Raw genomic sequence first — 24,930 nt, forward strand, 5'->3', positions numbered from 1 at the left:
ATAAATATGGTGAAATAAATATAATAAAGCATCAATGCATAAATTTGATTAATTTTAAATAAAACAACAGCATATTACATCTGGTAAATAAGCCTAAAAATATCATGTTAATAAATTAGGGAAAAAAACATATATTATCAATAACTAAAAACAAAATAAGGTTTTACAATTTATAAAAATTCTGAAATCTTATCAATATTAGAAATAAATAGTACACATACTGAAATATCTTGCCAGCATAATTAATTATAATTAAATTCTGTGGTATTAAGTCTTTAGGTATAATGCCTTATTTCAGTTAAAACACAAACTTAACATTATAAATGATACATGAAAATAATGTCATGGTCACAAAAATGCTGTCAGATGGACACATTATAAACTAAAGTAATTTTCACTCAAAATATATTGACCTATTTATTATAGTATCAGAGTAACAGACATAACCACGAAACATTGTTGACAAAAGTACCATGAAAATGAGGTGAAAGTCAGATGAACTCTGTGAGACAGATACATGTATCTATTATCATTTTATTCACCAAATATAATTGATAAGGAATAGTTAATGGTATAATGATTGTAATACATGTATACCACATATATATTCATGATATTAATCAACAATACTAAAAAAATAATGTCATATATAAATAAAATGTATGAAAATGAGGTCAATGACGAGAAATATTCAAGATGTGTAAACCTCTCATTTATCATATACATGTATAATACATAGGATTTTAAACACTTCCAACTTCTGAAGCAGGACAAAAAACATTAAAGGTACCAATGTTGGTGCACCAGAATGTCTTCTCATTGAATCTTGAGGCAAAAATATTTGAAAGACAAAAGCTTATTACAAAAATGAAGAGCTTATAAACCATAAAGGACAAAAGGTATATCTAAATTCGGCATAGAAGTTTTATATGAAAAGGATTAGGTTGACTCAACTGACTCAGGGTAAGCAGTCTGTCTCTATGTTTCTCAATATGGGAATTTAAAAAAAAAAAAAATTCTTGGCAAATAAATTTCCATACTAATCCCAGTGCATTTAAAACAAATAAAAGGTATCATATAAGACCTCAAACTGAATTAAGGACAGTAATATTTTGCTTGCATCTTCAAGGATGTCTTAATGAGTCTATTGTTCAATATCAAGAAATTTTAATTTAACGTAGGAAAAAAAACAAGTGTGCACATTGTGAAATGTCTTGCCTGTTTTACTGATCACTAATTTTATGTTGAAAATATCATATGAACTTAATATTTTCAAAGATCCACGAATATATAAAGGTAATGGTAATTAAGATAAATCCTTAGACAGACACGTACACCTTACAATTATTCTGTAATCCAAATATAGTTGATCTATTGATTATAATTGAATAACAAACCAACACTTTGACCAATGAACTATGAAAATGAGGTCAAGGTCAGATGAAACCTGCCAGACTGATATGTACCCCTTATAATCATTCAATACACTACATATACTTGAACTGACCTAATCTCAAAATTTTAACCTTTATCATTGATCCAGGATTTGAGGTTGAGGTCAGGTGAACAATATCTGACAAAACATGTAGACATAGTAAGGAACCCATATACCAAATATAGTTATCCTCATTATAAGGAAGAAATTCACATGACAAAAATAATATTTTAAGCAGTCACTAAACTTTAGAATGAGGTCAAGGACAATAAACATATAACAGACAGGAACTTTGTAACATCAAGTATCTGCATACAAGGTATGAAGCATCCAGGACTTCTTTCTTTTGGTCTAAATTGCCACCACTACAGGATAAAAATAAATATTTATTATTTCTAACTGCTTATTTCGTAATAAGAAGCCCCTAAAAATGAAAGGCAACACCTTGCATAGGCTAGCCCAAATATAATTTAGATGTAAATTAGTAATAAACATGTCTCTGTAACTGTGACTTTCGTAATAAGAAGCCCCTCATAATGAAAGGCAACACCTTACAAAGACTAGCACATACATAATTTGGAAGTAATCCTACAGATTAAATTAAATATCAAGATATCCATGTATAACCTTCTTTTTCACAAGTTAATTCATGTATACAGGTAAGTCTGTCTGCTATACATTGTTTACTGAAAAATGAATCATACATTTCATCCTCCATTAAAAACGACCGTCTGCAATTTTCAAAGATATTTTCATCACCAGCTGGACATTTGACATTAAATGGCTGAGAAGGTTCATGTGTATTGAAAGTCAAACTAAAGTCCTGATTTTGAGTCCGATGTAAGAGAGATGATATGGTTTGTACGTGATGTGGAAGAACTGGCCCCGCCACCTCTAAAATGTGGACTTGTCGTATATTGCCATCAACATCTGGTTGTCTGGCTATGGAATGTTTAACCTAAAAGGTATAAAAGTTCATGAATTGATTATAAAACAAAAATCATTGGTATGTAATGTATCATAAAAGTTTGCATAGAAATAAAAAAAAAATTGCAATATATATTCTGAGAGAGCTTGATTTACTAATCAAATGCTCAGCTTTGGGAAATGACAGATACTGTAAATTCATAAATAATTGCAAGGCTTTTATTATTGCGAAAAATGCAACTGTGTGATAATAGCAATAATATAAATTTGCATTCTGTTATCTGATATATATAAGTGTATGCAGATTTTCTTGAAATTACAATAATCAATCTCACATTTTTGTCTTTTCTTCAAAAATCACAATATTGAAGATGCAATAATTACATTAGATGTATGTTTCATTATAATACGTTATTCTGATTGGCTAACTGCACATCACGTGTTATTCCTTAAGCAAATTGCATTACACAATAAAATCTATCATTCATGATGACACGAGGTCCCACAATAAAGTGCACAGGTGAATTAAATAAAAAAAAATGATAAAAATCGTGTTTTCATGATCCTAGCTAAAAAAATGTAATTATAAGTATTGAATGCTTCTTTTTGTAACTTTATAGGGTTGTAAAAGCGTTGACCGTGCGCACATTTTTAGAATGAAGCGCTTCTACGCTTCATACAAAATGTACTTCGATCAAAGCTTTTACACCCCAATAAATTTACAAAAAGATGCATTTAATTCTTAAATAAATTTCACACTTCCCTTTTGTAACAAATGGTTTGATTAATATTTCGGTTTTCCTTTTAATCATTAAATTTTAAATTTGATATGGACAATGTTTAACATCTTTGTCATTTTGGTCTGTGATGGATTGTTGTTTGATTTACAATCATACCTGATCTCCTTATTTCATATTGATATATAAAAATGTATGTATTTACAACAAAGATGAATATCTTGACTAAAAGACTGTCATGAAATTTGTATACTAGGAATACATTTGTTTTCTTGGCAACCACTTTTGCTGGATTAATGAAAACAAAATATAATTTTGGTGGATATTTGATTTCTTGGTATGGTCAAAGTCGGCATACAAATATGTCAAATATTTGTACTTTGTTGAACATTTAAATTCAACTCTTCCCACAAAATTGGGATCATAAATAATAATGAATCCACATTAACCAATGTTTGATTTACAACAGCATATATATAAGTAAAACAAAGATACTTTGACTAGAAAGGCCTTCAAGAAATTTATAAAATTAAAGGCGGTTCCATTTAAACATGCATAGTACAGTACCCAGGGAAGACACTTTCAAAAAAGTTAGGCCACTCTCTGTGTAAATAAACATCAATCCATAGAGGAGATTTTTAAGTGCCTACCCCAGGTCAATTTCATGTTTTTATGGAACAGCCCTAAGCAAAATTGATATTCAATACTTACATGCTAATTAAGTTTAAAACAACAAGTAGCTACTATATATCGTGGAAAGTCATATCAGCCTTTAACATGTTTAAAACAGATTTAGTATTACTTTAAGACTATTCTCACCTTATGAGACTTTAGAGCAGCTCCTTTAAATGATGAAGGTGACAGTATGGATGGTGGTACTCCTGCTTGTGGACCACTTGTTGCTATGCAACTACGACAGTTCAGCAGAAAATTAAATAGTCCATGCACACTGGTTCCTTCAACATAAACTAAGGATTCTGGACGATTATCTATCACTCTAAAACCTTCTCTTTGTCTGAGTTTCAGTTAAGGTACATTTTTAATATAAATATGGAAAAACATGTAGATTTTGTTGAATTCATTTTATGAAACTCACTTGGCAACAAACTATATACATGTATGTATTTCAATTTTGATAAAAAAAAACAGTATTCAAAATAACACATGTACAGACCTGTGTAGTATTCATTTAAATCGTAGTTCCTTCAAATTTCTCAACATACCTGTCAAAACATTCATAAAGTAACTGAAAAACATTTAAATGTAAAGTAACGCATATTTTTTATCAATATCAGGTTTTTTAAACTGGACTTGGTCCAATTTGGAGCTTGAAACATGGTATAGAGGCTTGTTTTTGTTGATAGCACATTTTGTCCTTTACATGTCTTTTCTTTTTTTTTCTTCTCCTGTTTTATAGTATTACTGTTACATTCTTGTATACAACAAAACCACAAAAGTTAATTCATGATATGTAACGATGATAATTTCTGGTTTTTTTTAACTCATTAGTGACATGCTAGATGTTAAGATACCAGAAATACCATCTAATTTGACATGATTGATTTTTCAGAGTGTTGATTTGCATGGCGGGTGAAAAATGCACAGCCGGAGACATTTACCCTGTCAACACACCCAGTCTCACTCCATTTAGAGTCCAAGGGATTATGTTTGTTATCTAGATTTGTCTACTTAATTGATACCAAGATTTGAGCATCTCTAAAGGGCAGTTGCCTAACCTAATGTTGGCTAAAGTCTGTTTACAATCATTATTTTATCTAGAAGTTATGATATTGACTACAGGATACATTTTCACTTTGTTTGGATCAAGTGATGGAAAAGATTTCTTGTCTAAGCCGATACTTTCTAACCAGACATGTGCACCTTCATCTGTATCTATTAAATCTTCATCTTCTTCTTCCTCATCTTTAGGGTAAGGTGTACTTTTAGATCTGAATCAATAAAATGTTTTTATAAGCAAATTCAGAAATGAGGTTTCATTTATGCAACTGGCTAAATATCGCAATAATAAAAACTCACATTTTAAAATCTGATGCATATATCTCATATGGCGGTTTGCAGCTATTTCTAAAATCACAATAATTAATTTTCTCATTTTTTCCCATACATTTTTGCAATGATAAATGCAAGCAATAATTTTTGAATGTACTGTATTTACATATCATAAAGCATACAAATGCATTGGTTTTGTTGTTTTTTAAAATTGTATAAATTTGCATTTTTTAGGGCTATACCATTAACACTACCAGTCTTTGCTCTTATTCAGAAATGCTGTGTGCTTGAAATGGAGATAAAAATAACCAATATTTGGCCTTTGGTGTGGTTGGTATAAAGGCTTTGGATCAATCCTTACAAGTGCATCCGACAATTTTTGTGGGATTGCTAAATTAAGACTATCAAATCATTTTTTTCTGCTTCATAATTTCTGAAGTTGTTATTTCTTATCTATTTCCATTAAATGAGATTTTTTTCTCTCAAAATCAAAGTAATAGGGATTATTTCTTTTTTTAAATAACACCAATAAAGAAGTTTTACTACCTTGGTTGATTATCCATTGGAATATTTTTATCAACAACATGTATATGCAGGTTTTTTTAATTAATTTCTCTATTTTTTTCTATATTTTCAGATTCCCCAAAGGATTGTGAAAAAATTGTTCTCCTCACTAGATGTCTAGTGAAATATCTATTTTGTGCATATGATAAGTCGAAAATTAATTATGAGCTCAAATTTTCTTTGCTGATCTCAATTTCCTATTAATTTGTAAAGTCCTATAAAAACTGACCATGCCTGCCAAAGTCAAATTTAAAGAATACAACTTTCAGCAAATCTTTGAAAAAAGATTAGAGAAATAGATTCTACCACTATAACTCATGTATCACAATATTTCTCAACTTTCAACTGTTCAATCTTAATGATCTAAAAAGCTCAGCAAGCTTCTTGTTTTGAATATTTAAAAAATTTAACTGTTTTGAGTGAAGAAATTTTGCAATACACTTGTTGCAGTGGTTTAATCTATGTATCAACAATGTTGTAAGTGCTAGAAATACACATTTCATTACATACTTATCAGTTATTTCTTGATTTTCTTTCTCAAGTTCTAACAAACTTTCTGCTGATTTTCTCTTTTTATTATCTAAAACTGGCATAGAAAACTCAATATCTGAAACATAAAGAAGGATAAAATTCAAATAAATGTTCCTGAGAATGTTAGTCTAAAAAAAAAGGAATTAGTGGAGAAAATTACTATAAATAATTTTATTTATTAAATTGTAAGTTTTACCCCCTATAGTGTGTGATAACATTTTGTGAGGTACATGTAATTCAAGGTTTGCCATATATATATACCATTGTCGACTCCAAAGCATTTAATGAAAATACCTCTATATCATTCAGAACAAAATTTTTTGCTGTGTTTTAAGAAATAATTTTACTTTGAAGTCACATATTATATGTGAAACATTTAATGTGAGTATAAAGTTAATGTTTTTTTTATTTCAGCAACATCGCCTGTTAAAAAGTTCATTAATATTAACATTACAAAAACAAACAAAGCGAGAGTTAAAAGTCTTATATGCTGGTGAAATATCTAAAGAAAACCTCTGTTAATTTATATCAAATACATTTAAAAACTATTTGTTTTCGAAAGAAAATCACCTATTTTTGTGATATTAAAATAAGGTGATTCTGTTAAAAAAAAAAAGAAAAAAAAAAGTAAAAGTTTGCTTATCTCCCCTTTAATATGTTTGACCTGTATTGTTTTCCTTTCATGCACATCATTCTTAGTCAGTTTTCTGCTAGTGTGTGAAATTTTTCAACAACATAACAGCCATAAGAGGAGTTTCACTTACAAGGCACATGGAGAGAAGGAGGACAAACAGACGGATTCTGATATACAACCTCCCTTCAACCCTTCCCCTCCAAAAAATGATTATGTAGCCTGTAAATATAAAATTAGCAGCAAAATAATTTCAGCTGAATGAAATTTTACTGAGGGGCAAAATTACAGAAAAGAATGATATGATCTTGAAAGTTTTTGTTATTTTGTTGAAAAATTTCCTGCCATAAAATATATGGAAATGCAACAAAAATATTTCTTTTGTCTAAAATATAAGATAATACATACCTTCATTCTTCAGTGATTCTCTCAACCCTCTTGTAGTTGGTGTGAGAAAAGCACACATAGAGGAACTTCCTGCTATTCCCTTAGCTCTAAACAATACTGAAAATTGATGTGTGCACACATAAAAATACGGACATTGCTGAGCTCTCATTTGGTGAAAAGCTGAAGAAAAACTCTCCGTCCTGAAAACAACAGAATATAATTGAGATAATCTGTAATGTATTTCACGCTTATTTGGCAGCAACATCTGGGGATATTATGATAAAATATAATGTATCAAGGACCCTCACAGTTATTGAAGCCCTTCTGCTGATTACTTCTTTACATATTGATGTAAAAGAGAACATTTCATAATAATTCATTTACAGCAAATCTTTCTTTAAATAATCTACCAGTCCTTTGCTGATAAACCAATACAACGAATCTACAGCGAAAAAAATTTTAACCATGGATTTCAATTTCGAGATATTAGTAGAAAAGTCATATGATTGATTACAAATTTCCTGATTCCATGTGACAAAGACACTTGAAGACGTACAGGAAATTGAACAAGTTTTCAATTATAAAGGGATGTAACTCTAGAACAGTAAAAGCAACGCAAACATAAGTTGAAGTTGATCACTGTTTGGTGCTATAAGTTTGATAACATTTGGTTGAGGCAAACTTAATTTAAAGGGCACAAAAGAAAATTTAGAAATTATCCATTTATAAAGGGACATAACTCATAAACTGTAAAAAATAAATGTGAAAAATGTATTACTTGTGATTTGAAATACCTGTATAAAATTCATTGTAAGGCATGTAAGTTATCAAAATTTTGGCTTGATTATATTATGTACATGGTTGATTACTAGCAAAATGGATAGAAAAATAAATTTTAAGAGTATAAGGTAATTTTAATGTGACACATCATATTTACAATGTCACGAAAATAAAAAATGTATTCACAATATACATGTATTATCAGATTATTACATGGCATTTTTCATATCGCATGTATTATCAGCCCTAGGTTCAATATCAGCCCAAGAGCCGCATGGCTCGAGGGCTGATATTGACCGAGGGCTGATAATACATGCGATATGAAAAATGACATGTTATGATCTTTTTATCATATGCTTCAACAGTAGAGAAAAATAACAGATTCATATATTGATCCTTCTACGTGGTTCCCGAAAAGAAGTTGAAAGAGTAAAAAGTTCACGGACGTTGGACCCAAAATTTGATACATTCAATATGAAATCTTTCTATCATATGCCTCAACTGAGGAAAAAAAAATCATTTAAATATTGACGAATCGACAAAAAATAATTCAACAACATACATAATGAACATTGTTTGGAAAAGTCAACTTTTTTTAAAGTAACTTTCTAAATTATGTTTCAGAAAAACTTAAAAACTGCATTTATTTAATATTTTTTTTTTTTTTTTTTAATTTAATTTAATCATTTTACACAATATATTTTCCACTATTCAAATAATTGTTTTGTACACTACTTTGAAATGTTTTTCACTGAAAACGTAGCATTGAGGTGTATTTTCCGGAATTTGCCGAGTATCACCGGAATGCCATGTGATAACGTTACGGAAAGGCATGTGATAACAATCGAAGCATGTGATAAACTTTTCATATCAGCCCGCTAAGCACCAATTCGGAAAATATGGAAAATACTTTAATTTAATGCTATTATCATACGGTAAAAATCATATGTTATTTAGTCTAAGTATATGATAATCAAATTTATCTGACCTCCTATACATTCAAATTTCAAATGCAGATCCAATACACAATACACCTACCATTCATTCTGAAGTGATTTCTGAACATCATCTTGTAACAAATCTATTGATGATCTTCTGAAAATAAAAAAATTGAAAGAAGGTTAACTTTTCATTAGACTTTTACAAAAAAAAACCATAAAAACATAAATTTTAGAATGTATTAATATTCTTATATTGCAAAAGTCATATATTCAGTCTGCCTCAGGGATGGGCACAATTACTGACAAATGTAATCGATTAATAATCGATTACATGAAGGATTTTTGTGCAATCGATTAATAATCAATTACACTTGTTTTTGTATGTAATCGATTACAAGCGATTACTTTATCAAAAGTAATTACATTACTTTTCAATTACTGTCGATTACACGCTTTAAAATAATGAACAAGGTTTAAACACAATTATGTTGCTCAACTTATTTAGAGTGGAGATTTAGAACATTACAAAAACAGCTTTAAAAGCATGGTTTATAAAATGTTATTTTGACAGTTGTTTTGGAAGCTCTTTCAGAGGGTTTAAACTATTTAAAAAATCATAAGTGAGTGATGATCAACATCAATTCTCTTAATATTGCAGGTAATTTTCACAATGATTTGCAAATTTTTACTGTTATACTGACTTCAGTTTGGTATAATAATAACTTATTATCATCAGATATATTTGAATAAAATTCAATCTTGGCAATGAGAGAGGTTTTCCTCCACTGAAAAAAAAATATAATTTTTTTTTTTTAAATTTAAAAGATGGAAATTTATAATTTATAATAACATGAATGGATTCATCCCTTTGTTTGGATAATCCCCATAATTACACCTGATAAAACTGTCAATGGAGAATAATTTATAACCTAGGGCCATATAGTGAATAAATCTCTCACTTATAATTAATTAGACTTAATTGATATCAAAACAAAGTCTGTGTCTCCTTGATTAGAAGTCTTTGATCATCTCATTAGTAAAAACATGGAAGTATTATATTGACAGGAACTACTACGACCCGACTTCAAACGTTTCATCTGCGATGCCACGCTCAATTTAATGACATGTTAATTAGCTTGAAACATGGCACGTTATTTACATACCAGCGTGTGGTGCCCTTCAATATTGTCATTCTCGGTTGCTTTCGGGACTACGGAAATAAACGAAGAAATCAAAAGTTGTGATCAATTTTTAGGAAACAGCAATCCGCAAACCTCGGCAGATTCCGTTACCTAACTGTGCCGATTGAGTGATTGATGGATTAATGCGAGTCATCATTAATTCTATAGAAAAACACATTGACAATGGAAATTTGTACCAAATTATTGAATAAATGCCTCATTTTTATTGATTTATTTTTTCGGTAGAAAGTGCACTATATGTAATATATATCGCAAGTTGTGATTATATAATAACTACTGTTTACTCCATTGAGTGGCACACATTTCCTGCATATTTAAGACAATTGTAAATGATCGTTCTGATAAAATCAAAAGATCAAAGAGATTTTTAATAAATGTTGGAATTATTAAGCTTCGCTCTAAATCCAGGGTAAGATCATTGGTTGGTATATATACGACTGTTCAGCTGAACCCCGATGCGTTGAAATATTTTTTAGTACTGCGACTCATATCTTTTCTACAGGGCTACCCGGGTTATAAATAAATGCTAATTAATCGTTGTAGTTCCTGTTAATATAATACATCCATGGTAAAAACAAGAAGGTTGTTGAGATTTCAAAATCATAAACAATATACATTTTAGTGGCAAAATTTGAATACATGTATCTATTACTGAATAAAACTTTCAATGCATTGGTTGATTATCAAAATGATTTTGTATTCTTTCCTTAAGATCCACACTGATTTGTACCACAATCGACTGTTTATGAAAATTTGTCTATACTTTAAAAGTTTACAAATATCTTAAAGATTCATACTAATTCAAGTATAAACACTAATATATAACTTCATTTGATGTCATACCATTATGACGAATCAATGGTTATCTATTCTAAGATAAATTGATTGATTAATTGTTGGTTGCTTTTCGCCGCATTAGCACAAAAAGGCTATATCATGGCGATAAGATAAATTGTAACTCTTATTGAAAATTTAGCTTTAAGGAATTTTATAACAATTACACTTACTACTTCAAAGCAGTACATAACTAAACTTAAGACTACATGTAGTTTCCTATTTTGAATTTATTTTTCTTATTTTTAACTTTTTTGTTTATTATATAAAAGGTCTAGAAGTATTGACAAACATCAAAAGTCTTTTATTTCAAATGCTGGAAATATAGTAAATTTTGTAAGAAGATCTGGTTAATCTTATGAACTCTCAAGTACACTCTATTTTATCAGTACTATAAAATGATGAATACATGAAGTTGTCTATTTTCCTTTCAATTATAGGTTTTATTTTATTAAACTATTTTACTAAAGTAATCGAAATGTAATCGAAAGTAATTGATGATTACATCATAATTTTTGCTGTAATCGATTAAATTACGATTACATGTAATCAAAAATATGGTCGATTACAAATTACTGTCGTTTACTTGAAAAAATGTAATCAATTACAATCGATTACGATTACAGATTACGATTACCCCATCCCTGGTCTGCCTCCAGTTGCAAATCAGATGTACTGATGTAAGGTGGTCTATCCTGCATTGTTCAAAGGTGTGCTGTAGTGACACAAAGTCTTGAAAGTTTTAAATGTAGTTCCAACACATCTTTGTATAACACAGATTTAAGATCTGATTAAACTGAAGACAAATGAACTGTATTTCAAGGTGTAAGCTGTCACTTAAGTTTACAAAACTAAACTTTGGCTTCATTTTTTTTGTGGGTATCAATTTTGGTTGATACAGGAAATCTCTATTTTCCTGAATATTTGATTTCATTGCTTACAAATTTCTGCATACAAACCAAGGGTCCGGAAACGGTCATATATGCCAGTCTTGACCTAAACTGAAAGTATTTTGTCCTAAATGAGTAATTGGGATTTAGGACAAATTTTATTTTTATACAGAAACAATTTCGGTCATTTAATGTCATTTCGTTGAGATCGAGTTTCTAACATTGTCTAAATCGCCATTTTGAACTAATTTTTTTGTTTGTTATCCTTTTCCTGTTATATAACTGCCACTCCAGTAAAGTGTTATAATCCTGAGGGCCCTCCTAAAACTATAGTAATGCCTCGGGGAAATATCGGCTAATGATCGCTAATCTCTTTACCTGTGTTTCTAATTAAATTTTCTATTGATCACAAGCTCAAAACTAATTTTTTAAAGAAATTAAAAGTTCATAACAACTGTCTGCATTATTTAATCATTTTCTCAGCTTAGACAATTGTCAATTCTGATTTAAAATTAAATTAAAATTAAATTAATTTACGTAGAACAAAATATTGTTTCACTTCAAACACACGTGCTTTGTTTACTAATACGAATGCTTGAAATGCTCTTCAGAAAATTAGACACTAAATCGTAAATTCAAAATGATTTCATGCTAAATTAAACAAGTCCAACTATTATAATTAATATTCAAACACTATTAAAGGTAAAACAGTTAAAAAGCCGACGATTTCCTGTGAATTTGATAAACAAAACTAATCCCGGAAATGAGTCCGGAATTGGTCGTTTTACTATTGTCGTAAAACATCCGGTTATAATTTTGTCTTAAAAAATGGAAAGAAACGTAAGCGAAGTTTGAGAAATTTACCGTTTTGAACTGTTGCCTTCCTTTTATTGCTCAAGATCGATTTTAAGGAAAATGGTAGGGAAATTTCTGAAGTAAATGCGATGCAACAGTTAAACAAGTTCGTTGATGCTACCAGAGACATATAATACAAAATTGTATTATATGTCTCTGATGCTACGAGTATGACTGTATGAGCATAATACACACAATCTTTGTTTGAAAAAGGGAACCAACTTTTAAGTTATCCGAAAATGACCGAAATTAGGTGAAAAAATTTCCGGATCCTTGATACAAACCCTATAGAAAATGTGTTATTCCTTAAATATTTAAAGGAGTAGGTCCAGTAAGGACGATTTTGGCATCAATTCAGATTCATTTGTTGAAAAGTTTGGGTCACTTTTTTAACTATTTATCTACTTAGGTCGATTCAATAAGTTTATGTGACAGATTTGAACTGATTTTATCAACTGTTTTTTTTTTTCAATGAATTTGTATTTTATACTGGTTTATGTATGATAACTTTGTATTTTGGATTGTATTTACTTTATGTTATTATCTGGTACTATTCTTGGGAACATTTTCATCCATGGAAAGCTTGGATAGATCCAGTAAAGGCAGCAGCTCTGGAACTCTGACTTATCATTGCCAGTAACCTGAAAAAACAATATAAAACAAGTGAATCTGTAAGCTACTCCTCACTAATGATACCCCTGCCCCGCTAAAAGCATGAAGAGTATAAGGTAAACAATAGGTTGCTAAATGATGAATCTGAAAACGCATTTGACGGTATAGCTAACTCATATATACCCTGAAACCAAATTTTAGAAATCTTTGTAATCTAGTTCCAGAGTCTGAGTAAGATGCAATGAAAACTATTCATGGTGTGGTGGGACGGACGGACGGACAGAGGTGAAACAGAATACCCCCTTTTTTTAAAGTGTGGGTAATAAATACTGTTGATTCATTATTATTTGTGTGATACCAATTTCATGGATTTTGTGATAACAGGTGTATCAGGAATTTAAATGTTCAAAAAATATTTTGTTTTTTATAGGCTTGTAGTATGCAAGCATTGGCAAAAACAGGAAATCAAATATCTAGGAAAATACAAAGTTTCTCCACTACACGAAAATAAATGTATCCACAGTATGACACAAAACAAACTAAATATAGCTTATATCTGTGCAATATAAATCTTCATTAATCATGTTGGTATTTCATTATGTTTATGATTATTGTGATATTATGCTTCATGTCAATCTAAAAAGTTACATCATCAAAAATACAAGTCAAATAAAAATCAGTAAATAACCTATTTTGTGTCATGTGTGACAGAGTTCCTATTAATATTTTTTTCTGTGTAACTAGTGTTTTGGGCACTTTTTCTGTATGCTCTTCAATTAAGGACTATATTTGCTATTTTTAACTTTTTTTCATAGCACGTCACTGATAAGTTTGTAGATGAGTTTGGTTTGTTTTCTCAAATGTTCGACGGTGTTGTCAGTCTTTCAAAAATTTTTTTTTTTTTATTTAACTTTGTTGTTTTTCCATTTTTTATGAACATTTATAAATTCAATTATCTCCCCTTGGAAATTAAACTGAATTGAATTGGCAAGGGGAGATAATTTAATTTATGAATGTTCATGATTTTTTTATACAAGTGTTAATGTCAACAAGGTTATTCTTAAGAATCCAAGAATTAAACATGGAAATTCCTTTATAAAATGGCAAAATCAAAAGCTCTAACACCTCTAATGAATGGAAAACAATTGTCATATATATACTCAACTTGGTACAGGTATTTCTTTTATATGGGTCATTTTCAAAAAATGTCGAATTTTGAAATTGAAAAAAATATTAAAAGTTACTTATTCAAACAACCCTCTACATAAGCAAATGAAAACAAACAGTACTTTAAGAACAACATATTAAAAGATGCAATCTTAATGATGTCATACAAAAATATGTTGAAACATTTTTTGATCAGTGGTACATTATTTTGTCTATCCTGTTACCATTTTCAAAAGAAATTTTGGGTTATTAAGAAAAGGTTAAGATAAAATGTTAAGCTTGTTTTACGTAGACAATTAGATGGTTTTCAAGAGAATAAACTTCTATATATATTCATTCTGTAATATGATAGACTATTTGCCAATTTTCCAGGTTGTACTGAAAAATGCCTCTAAAAATTAGTTTTCAAAGGTTGTAAAAATTACCACCAGTAATGCAAGTCTAAGATAGCAATTTATATTGTTCGGCATTTTTTCACCCTTTCAAATAAACCCAACATCAAGTAAATCCCTCATAAGTTAGTTTACTTTTCTCTATATTTCATTGGTAACAGGAACGTACGTTTCTGATATATTACTATATAAAAGTCTATCCTGTTACCTTTTTGTCTATCCTGTTACCGATATCAGTATTGCACCTGCGAATGCTTAATTGGGAAGATTAAGACGTTATAACATTAAGATGACTTCAAACAACGAAATATTTCATTCGTTTTGCACCTATATGTTAAGATAAAAAAATTAACGACGTTTTTGTCTACAATTGTCTATCCTGTTACTGTAACCATAGCAACCATAGTAACAGGATAGACATAACAGGATAGACAAATTTCTTCGTTTTTGATTGCTGTTGTGAAATAACTACTCCCTTTGGTGAAGTGATTATGTTTTTCTATTGTGAATTTGGTTTCCAACACGTTATTACACTTTTTACAGGTATACTGTTGGTGTATTTAATAAAAATTGGTGGTAACAGCATAGACATGAAAAAAAGTACGCTATATTTTTTTCACTAAATGTCTTGAAATTTCTTTTCTCTACACTGTCGTTCAAGAAACGAGGCGTTTTAAATGTAAAGATTACTTTGTACTTTTGAGATCAACACTGACTGATTCAATATTCATAGGGAGAATAATTTAACGGCTGATTTAAGTAGCGGTAACAGGAAAGACATGAACCTCCTGTACGCAGATTCGATTTAGTTTGTAGATAATATGTTACATACAATGATATAGAAGCTACGATTTTTCGTTAAAGTAATATTTAACGTTCTTAAAAAGTCCCTTTTGCAGATATCAAGCCGATCAGAAAATCGCAAAAAAATCATTTGAAATGTGTTTTTCTGACACTGTACGCAGACAAATACCCCCAAAATGGCTCTTAAATGCAGTTTAATCTTATCAAAATAGATGTAAGGTGTGTTTATTATTAATGTTCTGAATCACAAATCTGACAAGCTTTCATTTAAACCATTACAACTGAAATTTCCATTAGAAATAAAAAAGTTAGCATGGGTGTACTGAAAATTCGACATTTTTTGAAAACGACCCATATGAAGAAAATGGTGAATTAAACCTGGTTTTATAGCTAGCCTAACCTTTCACTTGTATGATTGTGCCATATAATTCTATTATATTGCCAATGTGTGAACAAAACAATATCACACATATAGGTAACAAAATTTTGGGTACAACAGTCAGTATTGTAATGTAAATAAATGAATGCCTTTTTTGGATTATGATTTACATGTATATCACATTAATACATGTTTATATAATTACCTGTTTTTGACCAGTAGTAAACTGTGTTACGCCAACTGCCTCCTCCATCGTCTTCAGTTGTGTACACCATGTCAGTGGGGTTGATGAAACCACTCTCATTTTGACCTTTAAACTCCAGTCTACTGGAAAAGTTGACGTACAGACTGGTTCTTCTTTCTTTACTTCTTTCTTACTGACTGGGACAGGTTTCTTATATGAAAGATAAAAAAAACACATTTGATTTGATGAAGGTTTCATGTAGTGATTCTTGGATTCTTCTGTCTTTTAATAAAATTTATTCATGGCTGTGAATTTTCAATGAATGCTGGTTAATAACTCTCAAATTCTGCCTCATAATTCAACAGCTTGGATGACCTTATATAATTACTTGTCTCAGACTATTATTATATTACCGCCGGGTCATTTAATTTTTTTTACATAAAAAAAAATTAATTAAAATTTTTTTTTATTTTCTTTAATGATTAATGCATGTACCCTAAAATATACATTACAGTTTAACACTAATGCAGTCAATAAAAATTATATAAAATCTACAAGAAATGCTTAAAAACAGTTCGAAATAAGTGAGTCTTGATTTGCAACCATTCCAAGTTGAAGGAGGGATGTGTGTTGTATATTTTGTTAACTTTGGGAACAAGTTCATTGAATTCCAATGCACAGATAATTATGCATGGTTACAAAAAAAAAAACCAAAAGCCTGCCTGCTGGGTCTTAAAAATTTTCCCATGTTAGGGGAAACCAACAATTAATTTTCCATGGCCTAAGCACCCCATGTCCACCCAATGTAAATATCTGTGTAAATATTTTAAAACCATATATCCCAAGTGGGAGTGCTCTGATATATATTATACAACAGAGGAAATTACCTGAACAAAACAGACATGATCAACTTGAGTTAATACATTATGTTGGACAGTATATAAATATATATTTTAAATACATTTTGTAGAATACAATCAAAAAGAGTACAACTAGTGCACAGATTGAAATGTCATGCCTGCTTTAATGATCAATATTGAATATGTGTGGAAAACCCTAATAGAAAAAGGTATTACATCCAATTATTTTATAAAATTTACATTATCAATGATCCATGTAAAATTATATGGTCAAGGTCAGATGAACCCTGTCAGACAGACACATAGCTATAGGCCTGATAAATGATAAAAATTAACAATGAAAATGAGGACAAGGTTGAAAGATGAACCTTGTCAAAAGAAAATTATTCATTCCTACTATCAGTTGTACATTGTTATAGGTACCTTATTTTTGTTCGCACTGAAAATCTTTTCAATGAAGGCAAACTGAGACTGACTGTCCTCTTCCTCTCTTAGAAAAACTGGAGTTGGTGTCTTCTCTATTTCAATACCTTTTTCTGCTGACACTGCGCTCGTATTATTCTAGAAATAAAATGATATATTTGTTGATTTACATGCACTATGTTAAAAACTTGTTTTTATCAATACATGCAATATATGTTGAAGGCCATACGATGACCTATAGTTGTTAATGTCTGTGTCATTTTGGTCTTTTGTAGATAATCGTCTCATTGGCAATCATACCACATCTTCTTTTTTATAATATATGTCTTTTTGATGGAGTTAAGCCATTTCAATTGATATTTTATAGTGTATCTTTCTATGTTGTAATGTTAAGCTTCTATTTCAGGTTAGGGTGAATGTTGTCTAGAGACTGTTAAAATGTTTAAACCCACTGCATAATTTTGCATCTGTCTTGAACTTAAGTCAGTAACCTGTTGTTTTCAGTTGTTGTTTGGTGATGTGGTTCATAAGTGTTTTCTTGTTTTTTATATAGATTTATAGACCCCTTGGTTTTGGAGTGTTACACTTCATTTTAAAGTCCTTTTTAGCTTGCTGTTAGGTGTGAGCCAAGACCACACTTACTTAGACCTTTAATTGTTTACTTTTTACAGATCGTGACTTGGATGGAGAATTGTCTCATTGGAACTCAAACCACATCTTTCCCCCAATTACAGATTACAAAAATGTATCTATGATTCTCCTTATAGTCTGATATGAACTCACAAAACATATTACAATTATACTTTTGTTTATGTCACAAGTATAATGTTACTTATATGACAAATAAAGATTATTATTATATAACAAGCTTTGCATTTTAGTTGAAAAGTAAAACATAAAGAATATTTCATACTTCATGTACTTCTCCTATTTGTAGTGATTGCTTCAACACTTTTTTAAAAATAATAAACTATTGTTTACACTATTAAATGTACATGTATATCAGTCAGGGGTACTACTTGTACAAGTGTATTTTATTTACTTGAAGAAGTGAAAAAAAAATATACAAAATAAGTAAATAAATAATGTTTGAATAATCTCCCCTTAATTTTCTGAAAAATTTACTTGTATAAGTAAATTTTTCTTACAATCCCCAAAAAATCCTCAAGTTTTGAGATGTAAAATCATGCCTTTAATGATTTTTCCCAGGTTTGCTCAAATTTTTTCATTAAAGTTCAATGTTTCATCTCATTAATTCATCAAAGAAACTGATTGAGCAAAGATCTTGTATATTTGCGCAAGGCATTCAAAAATTGCTCCTTTGGGGCTTGTAAATGAGCAGTGTTAAGAAGATAACAGCCAAATGGGACTTTCATTGTCCATGAAATTACACTTAAATGATAAGTAAAGACATCTGCAAAGGGTACACAATTTAAAATTCTATTAGAGCAAAGAAATCTTAAGAATTCAAGAAAAGAAGAAAGGATGATTTTTTTACTTATACAAGTAAAAAATTCTGAATGCCTAAAGGACTAAGCCAAATTTTTTTTTACCTATACAAGTAAATAAAATTCACTTGTATAAGTATCCTACAAATTTACTTATATGTGTATATTTTTTTTTACTTCTTCAAGTAAATAAAATACACTTGTACAAGTAGTACCCCTGACTGTATATAAAAGCGAAAATTATCAATTTTATAATATACATGTAAACAAAATTGATTTTAAACCATGATAACATGCAGGGATAGAACTTAAGACTTTGGCAATGGTAGCCCACAGCTTAAATTTTGTAGCCATATATATAGTCCTATACAAGAAAAGCAGAAATTTCAGTAGCCCACATCAAATTTTAGCGGTCCAACGATTTACAGAAAAGAACCGAAAAGAACCGAAAAGGACCAAAAAGAACCGAAAAGGACCGAAAAGAACCGAAAAGAGCATACATATAAATTATTATTTAATATATATACACCAATTTTTTCCCCTCGTAATAAAGGAATGTATAGTTCAAATTTATTTTGAACATTTATAGGGATATGTAGACTTACAAAAAAAGTTAGATTTCCCTGTATCAGATTAAGGCATTCAAATATTTAAAAAAAATTATAAATGTTGTGCACATCACAGTCATTTCATTTCGTCTTTCAGGAAATATAGATAAATGAATAGCGCCAGAGCTCCAGATAAGAATTCACAAATTGGGTTTTTTACCCACCATTTTCTTATACAATTGGGTGATAAAGTTTTTTAATTGCATTATCAATTCATATTCACCCCTCATATTAATATCAAATTGGGTTTTTCACCACCAAGCTCCTTAATGTATTGGGTTTTTTCATCAACACAATATTGAATATTTAGGGAATATCAACCCCAGATTTTTTTCCATCTTAAATATGTTTTCATTATCACTGGACTAGTATATATTTGTTTAGGGGCCAGCTGAAGGACGCCTCCGGGTGCGGGAATTTCTCGCTACATTGAAGACCTGTTGGTTACCCTCTGCTGTTGTTTTTTATTTGGTCGGGTTGTTGTCTCTTTGACACATTCCCCATTTCCATTCTCAATTTTATTCTTTCGTTGTTTATCTGTTTTACTTGGTTGAGGGTTAGGGTCATTTGCTAGCTGTTTCATTTGGTTTATTCACTGAGGAGCAATTGTAGGTTTAATTTGTGTTCCGTTTCAAACCGTCTGCCAGTTTTGTATTTTCTCATATAAACTGATACAAAACGGATATGTGTATTCACAGGCACTCGTCTTATACCTTTATATAATAAATTCTGAGACCAGTGCCTGTGTGTGTATTCATTAATTAACCGTAAAATGAAAAAAAAAAAAAATACTATCTAAACTCTAATTATACTTGAATGTTTTTGTTTTTAATATTCCAATTTTCATAAATCTGGGTTTAGTTGTCTTTTATTAGAACTTTTGGTTTCTGATGCTTTATCATGTCATAATTGATTTGGCCTTTCACTTTTTCCAACTGATTTCGTTTTTGAGGAAACCCCGTTTTCATCAGCAATGTTCTCGTTAAGATACGCACACACACCCGTGTGTTCAATGGACGCTTCCTCAAAACACTGACTGAGTCTTGTTATCATCATAACTCTCCCTCAGCTTTTCAAAAGAAGCAGAAAACATGCTTCTATTCAATATTTTTACCGGACATTCGCTTTCGTTTTAATTCAATGTATGTTATGATAAATCCCGAGCTATGCGAAAAAAATTTGACTACATGACACACGCTAATTGGATAAACGCCGAGAAGATCGAAATGTTTTCAAAAACGTGTACCTGTTTATGTAATATATACGTGTTTCTCGTTTCTCGTTTTGTTTATATAGATTAGACCGTTGGTTTTCCCGTTTGAATGGTTTTACACTAGTAATTTTGGGGCCCTTTATAGCTTGTTGTTCGGTGTGAGCTAAGGCTCCGTGTTGAAGGCCGTACTTTAACCTATAATGGTTTACTTTTTAAATTGTTATCTGTATGGAGAGTTGTCTCATTGGCACTCACACCACATCTTCCTATATCTACCTATTGAGCAACGGAAAACTCTAACAGGGACCATTTCAGTTACTTGATGCAGGGATCTATTTTTAGAACGAAAGGAAATTTCCAATTATGAATATTATAAAAATAGTTTACGCGACGACTGTAAACAGATAAGGGTAAATAACGCAAATGGTAGCCAATAAAAGGGTTGAGAACTCGTGGTTTTGGCATATAATTGGGTTTTCCTTTGAATTAATTGGGTTATTGAACCCTGCAATGTGCAATTGAATTGGGTTTTTTATTATTTGTATTGCGTGATCACGCAAATACGCAGCTTATCTGGAGCTCTGATAGCGCACCCGCTTTCGGTATAATTGATAACTGTTTACTCTTTTATAGGTATAGATTAAAGGGTGTGAAAAAGTTAATGGCCTGTTGATTTCTAATAATTTTATCTTATAAACCATTTAAAACAGCTATGTACATTAGCGAAACGATGTCAGATGGTGATAAAATAAATGTTGGCCTGTGCTAGTATATGTATCTATAGAGAAACTTGTGCATGGAGATAGCGGGACTTTTCCTTGAAGAATTCAAATCCTTGACAGGTTTAACGTGTCAAAGTAACAATTAATGTGTTTTCATTTAACATGTAAGATCAGGGTAGGAATGGGGGTACCTTAATGACGTATAACGGTAAAAATTCTAACCAAAGACGTTAACGATAATTTTTAGTGAATGACGATAACATGTACACTTTCTTTTAGACGATAAAAAAAAATCAGCTGAATTTGACGAATCACGCTATTTTTTCCCAAAAATAACGGTAACGATAATTATTTAAGACATCGGACTAATCACGATAAGGATATTTTGACGAATCACGGTAAAAAATTATACATTTGACGCTTACGGTAGCAGAAAATGACCGTTTGACGCCTGACGGTAAAGGGCATTACCTCCCTCATGTAATACACATACACAAACACAAAAAAAGGACGAAATATTCGTATTTATTCAATAACTACTGTAAAGTTTTCCGTCACGGTATTTTGTTTTATTTTGTTTTTTGTTTGATTGTACGAATGTCCGTGTTATTATATATTCACTGATGAATGGAATATATATACACATTCCAAAAAAATATATATAAGGAACTGTTGTAATGTTCGAAATGAATTAGCGAGATTGGACAAAATAATGACACTTAGCTTATAAATACAATTAATGTGGAACGATTGTTTGACAGTAATGAATAAATATCTTATATGTTCTTTTCTGTTCTATGTTTTCTATTCCATAAGTTAGGCATCCGACCCTACCTATAATTTTTCACATGTACAGTAAGTTATTATATGTAGTCCTGTCGCAGTATAAGGTTTAAAAACCTAATGATAAACTTTTGTCAAAAACATCCTTTCGCTGTTTAATAGACTTAAATAATTTGCAATTTGCTAATTTTCTTCGATTACAAAAAACGTTGATCTCCTTTTCGGTTCTCTTTGGTCCTTTTCGGTTCTTTTCTGTAAATCGTTGCTCTTTTCTGTAAGTCGTCGAATCCAATTTTAGGGGCCATTGGCCTGTGGGCCCCTGCTAATTTCATACCCTGACATGCTTACATAGCATCATGCCATGCAGACTATGCGAAATACGTCGGACCGTCGGACAAATCCGGTGAATAATGGATCGGTCTGGTAAAATTTTGTTGAATTCCGGTCCGAATGTCCGGTGTTTTTTTTTATGGAACATTCTAGCAAAATTGCCAAACGATCTCAAATTCATTTTCATCTTTATTATTCACCACAGCGATGTTTGTTTTGTTCAACCGCTAGCTTTATGCCGAACATCGACAACCAGTAATGTGTAAATCCGGGTAAAAACATATCTGACTGTCAAAAACAACAATGGATGCCATCATTGGCACAACCGGAAATGTAAATAAAACCGGATCAGATTCTGGGAACGGATAAGGATAATTCCGGGTTTGCCGATTTAAATACAATAAATGAATAAAAATCCAAGCAGATCACAAAATTTAGCTATGAAATATAACCACAAGAATTGAAAAATTGAAAGATATATGAAAAAGAAAGAAGAAACAGGAAATAATATTTTATACAGAAACTCTAAATTATGTTTAGTTCACAAACATTGTCAAAATCCAATAAAATGGGACATTACTCTTCACTGAAATGCATTCAAGCAATTGTGCACAACTTTCATAACAATATCCCCTCTTGTTACATCATTTTGTTTTAATTTTTGCATTTCGGGGAGGAGTAGGGCACAACAAAGTCATACATATGTTTGTTGTTTTTTGTCGGATAATATACAATTAGATGTAAAAAAAAATTGGTCTGGTAAAATTTCATTCGGTCTGGTAAAGCTAGGATGCTTACCAGACCGAATGTCCTGTAAAAATAAAATTCATTCGCATAGTCTGGCCATGCATAGTACAATAATGTACATTTAGTGGCAGTGCCTATTCTAATTCATGATAAATTTACTGACTATAGGTGTATGCTGAGACAGTTGCTTTGAGCGACTCTTAAGTTATAGTGAGGCTGTTCAAATTTTAATTGTGTTTTTTTTTGTGGAAAACAAATTGTTGGCGTGTTTGTGTTCTGGAGGAAGGAAATTGGTATGAGTGTGTGTGTGCATATTCTAGGACTGTCTGTGGAGTTGTATTAGTCTGTCTGTTATTGTGATTGCAATGAGATATTATGTGAATTGTGATTAAAATTGAATTTTATAAAACATGACAAGGCGGTGATGTTCATACCGATTCATTAAACATTTTAAAGAAAGAAATCTGATCAACTGAATCATTATGTGGGTCTTCATCGACTGACTTCCTTGGTCGTTTAGAGGATGGTTGTGTATCATCTGATGTGTCTTTTGAAAAGGGGTTACGTCTTTTTGGTTGTGAAGAAGTGTTTGTCATGTCCCCGAAAACTGGATTCGAAAATGAATCATTTGATGGAACTCTTTGCAAGGAAATTCTTTTCTTCTTTCTCATATTCTTCATTATATCTGAAGGTTTCTTCCATTGTGGCGATTCTGCCATTCTTAATATAAATAATAGCGACAAAGAAAGCTCTAAATTCAACAACAAATATTGTATTTGGCGCTTTCAAACCGGACGTTGAATTGATCTTCTAATTTAAACCAATGACGGATTAGTAATGCTACTTTCCGGGTGCAGTTTTCACTTTGGCTTTTTCTCAGGCCTCCTTTATTTATGTCTTTTCCTTTCAGTTTATTACATTAAATCAAACACAATTCCCTGAATGCTGACAGTTTTGCCAATATTTTAGTTCAAAGGGTGTGGAACAGTTACACACCAGCTTGCCTTACTCACTAATCACATTTTAACGGTCATAATATGTTATTTAGTTAGGCAAGGATTTACCATGATACTTGGTTGTTATGTCACTTAAACAAGATATATATACACTATAGTTTGGTTTACCGATTAAGTAGCCATATCAATTTGACTCACCAGAAATTTACTTGTCCTTAATGTAACCAAGGATTTGTATAGTAAGTCTTACTATAATACAAATCCTTGATGTAACAACATCAAAGTCGATATTTTTCTGAAATATCAATTTTCCATATGCAACTATTCCAGTTATCTTGAAAAATATTATCAAATTTTCTGAAAATAGCATATTTTCAAATCAATTTGGAAGGGACATAATAAAAAAGTAAACTATTGTATATACGATATTTCAAATATTTATGAATATAGTAATAAGCACATATGTCCACAATTTTTCCATCTGTTTTGTATAAAATACAATTTTATGTTAAACATGACAGAAAATCCAATATTTATCGAAGTTGTATGATTTAACAGTGTGAACTATCGAGGCAACA

At 30.6% G+C, this 24,930-nt stretch overlaps 1 protein-coding gene across 1 annotated transcript; it reads right to left on the bottom strand.

The window, feature by feature from the left end:
• Positions 1–1,044: 1,044 nt before the first annotated feature.
• On the bottom strand, positions 1,045–24,193 carry LOC143047359 (protein downstream neighbor of Son-like). The gene is made up of 10 exons (XM_076220389.1): positions 23,831–24,193; positions 17,546–17,683; positions 16,284–16,472; positions 13,256–13,365; positions 9,041–9,097; positions 7,244–7,422; positions 6,184–6,280; positions 4,905–5,048; positions 3,919–4,114; positions 1,045–2,393 (listed from the first exon to the last, which is right to left on the bottom strand). Exons 1-10 carry the CDS (start codon positions 24,113–24,115, stop codon positions 2,043–2,045), a joined length of 1,746 nt encoding a protein of 581 aa, XP_076076504.1. The 5' UTR covers positions 24,116–24,193; the 3' UTR covers positions 1,045–2,042.
• Positions 24,194–24,930: the final 737 nt, after the last annotated feature.

Source organism: Mytilus galloprovincialis, chromosome 10, assembly GCF_965363235.1.
Source record: "Mytilus galloprovincialis chromosome 10, xbMytGall1.hap1.1, whole genome shotgun sequence".
Lineage (NCBI taxonomy): Eukaryota > Metazoa > Mollusca > Bivalvia > Mytilida > Mytilidae > Mytilus > Mytilus galloprovincialis.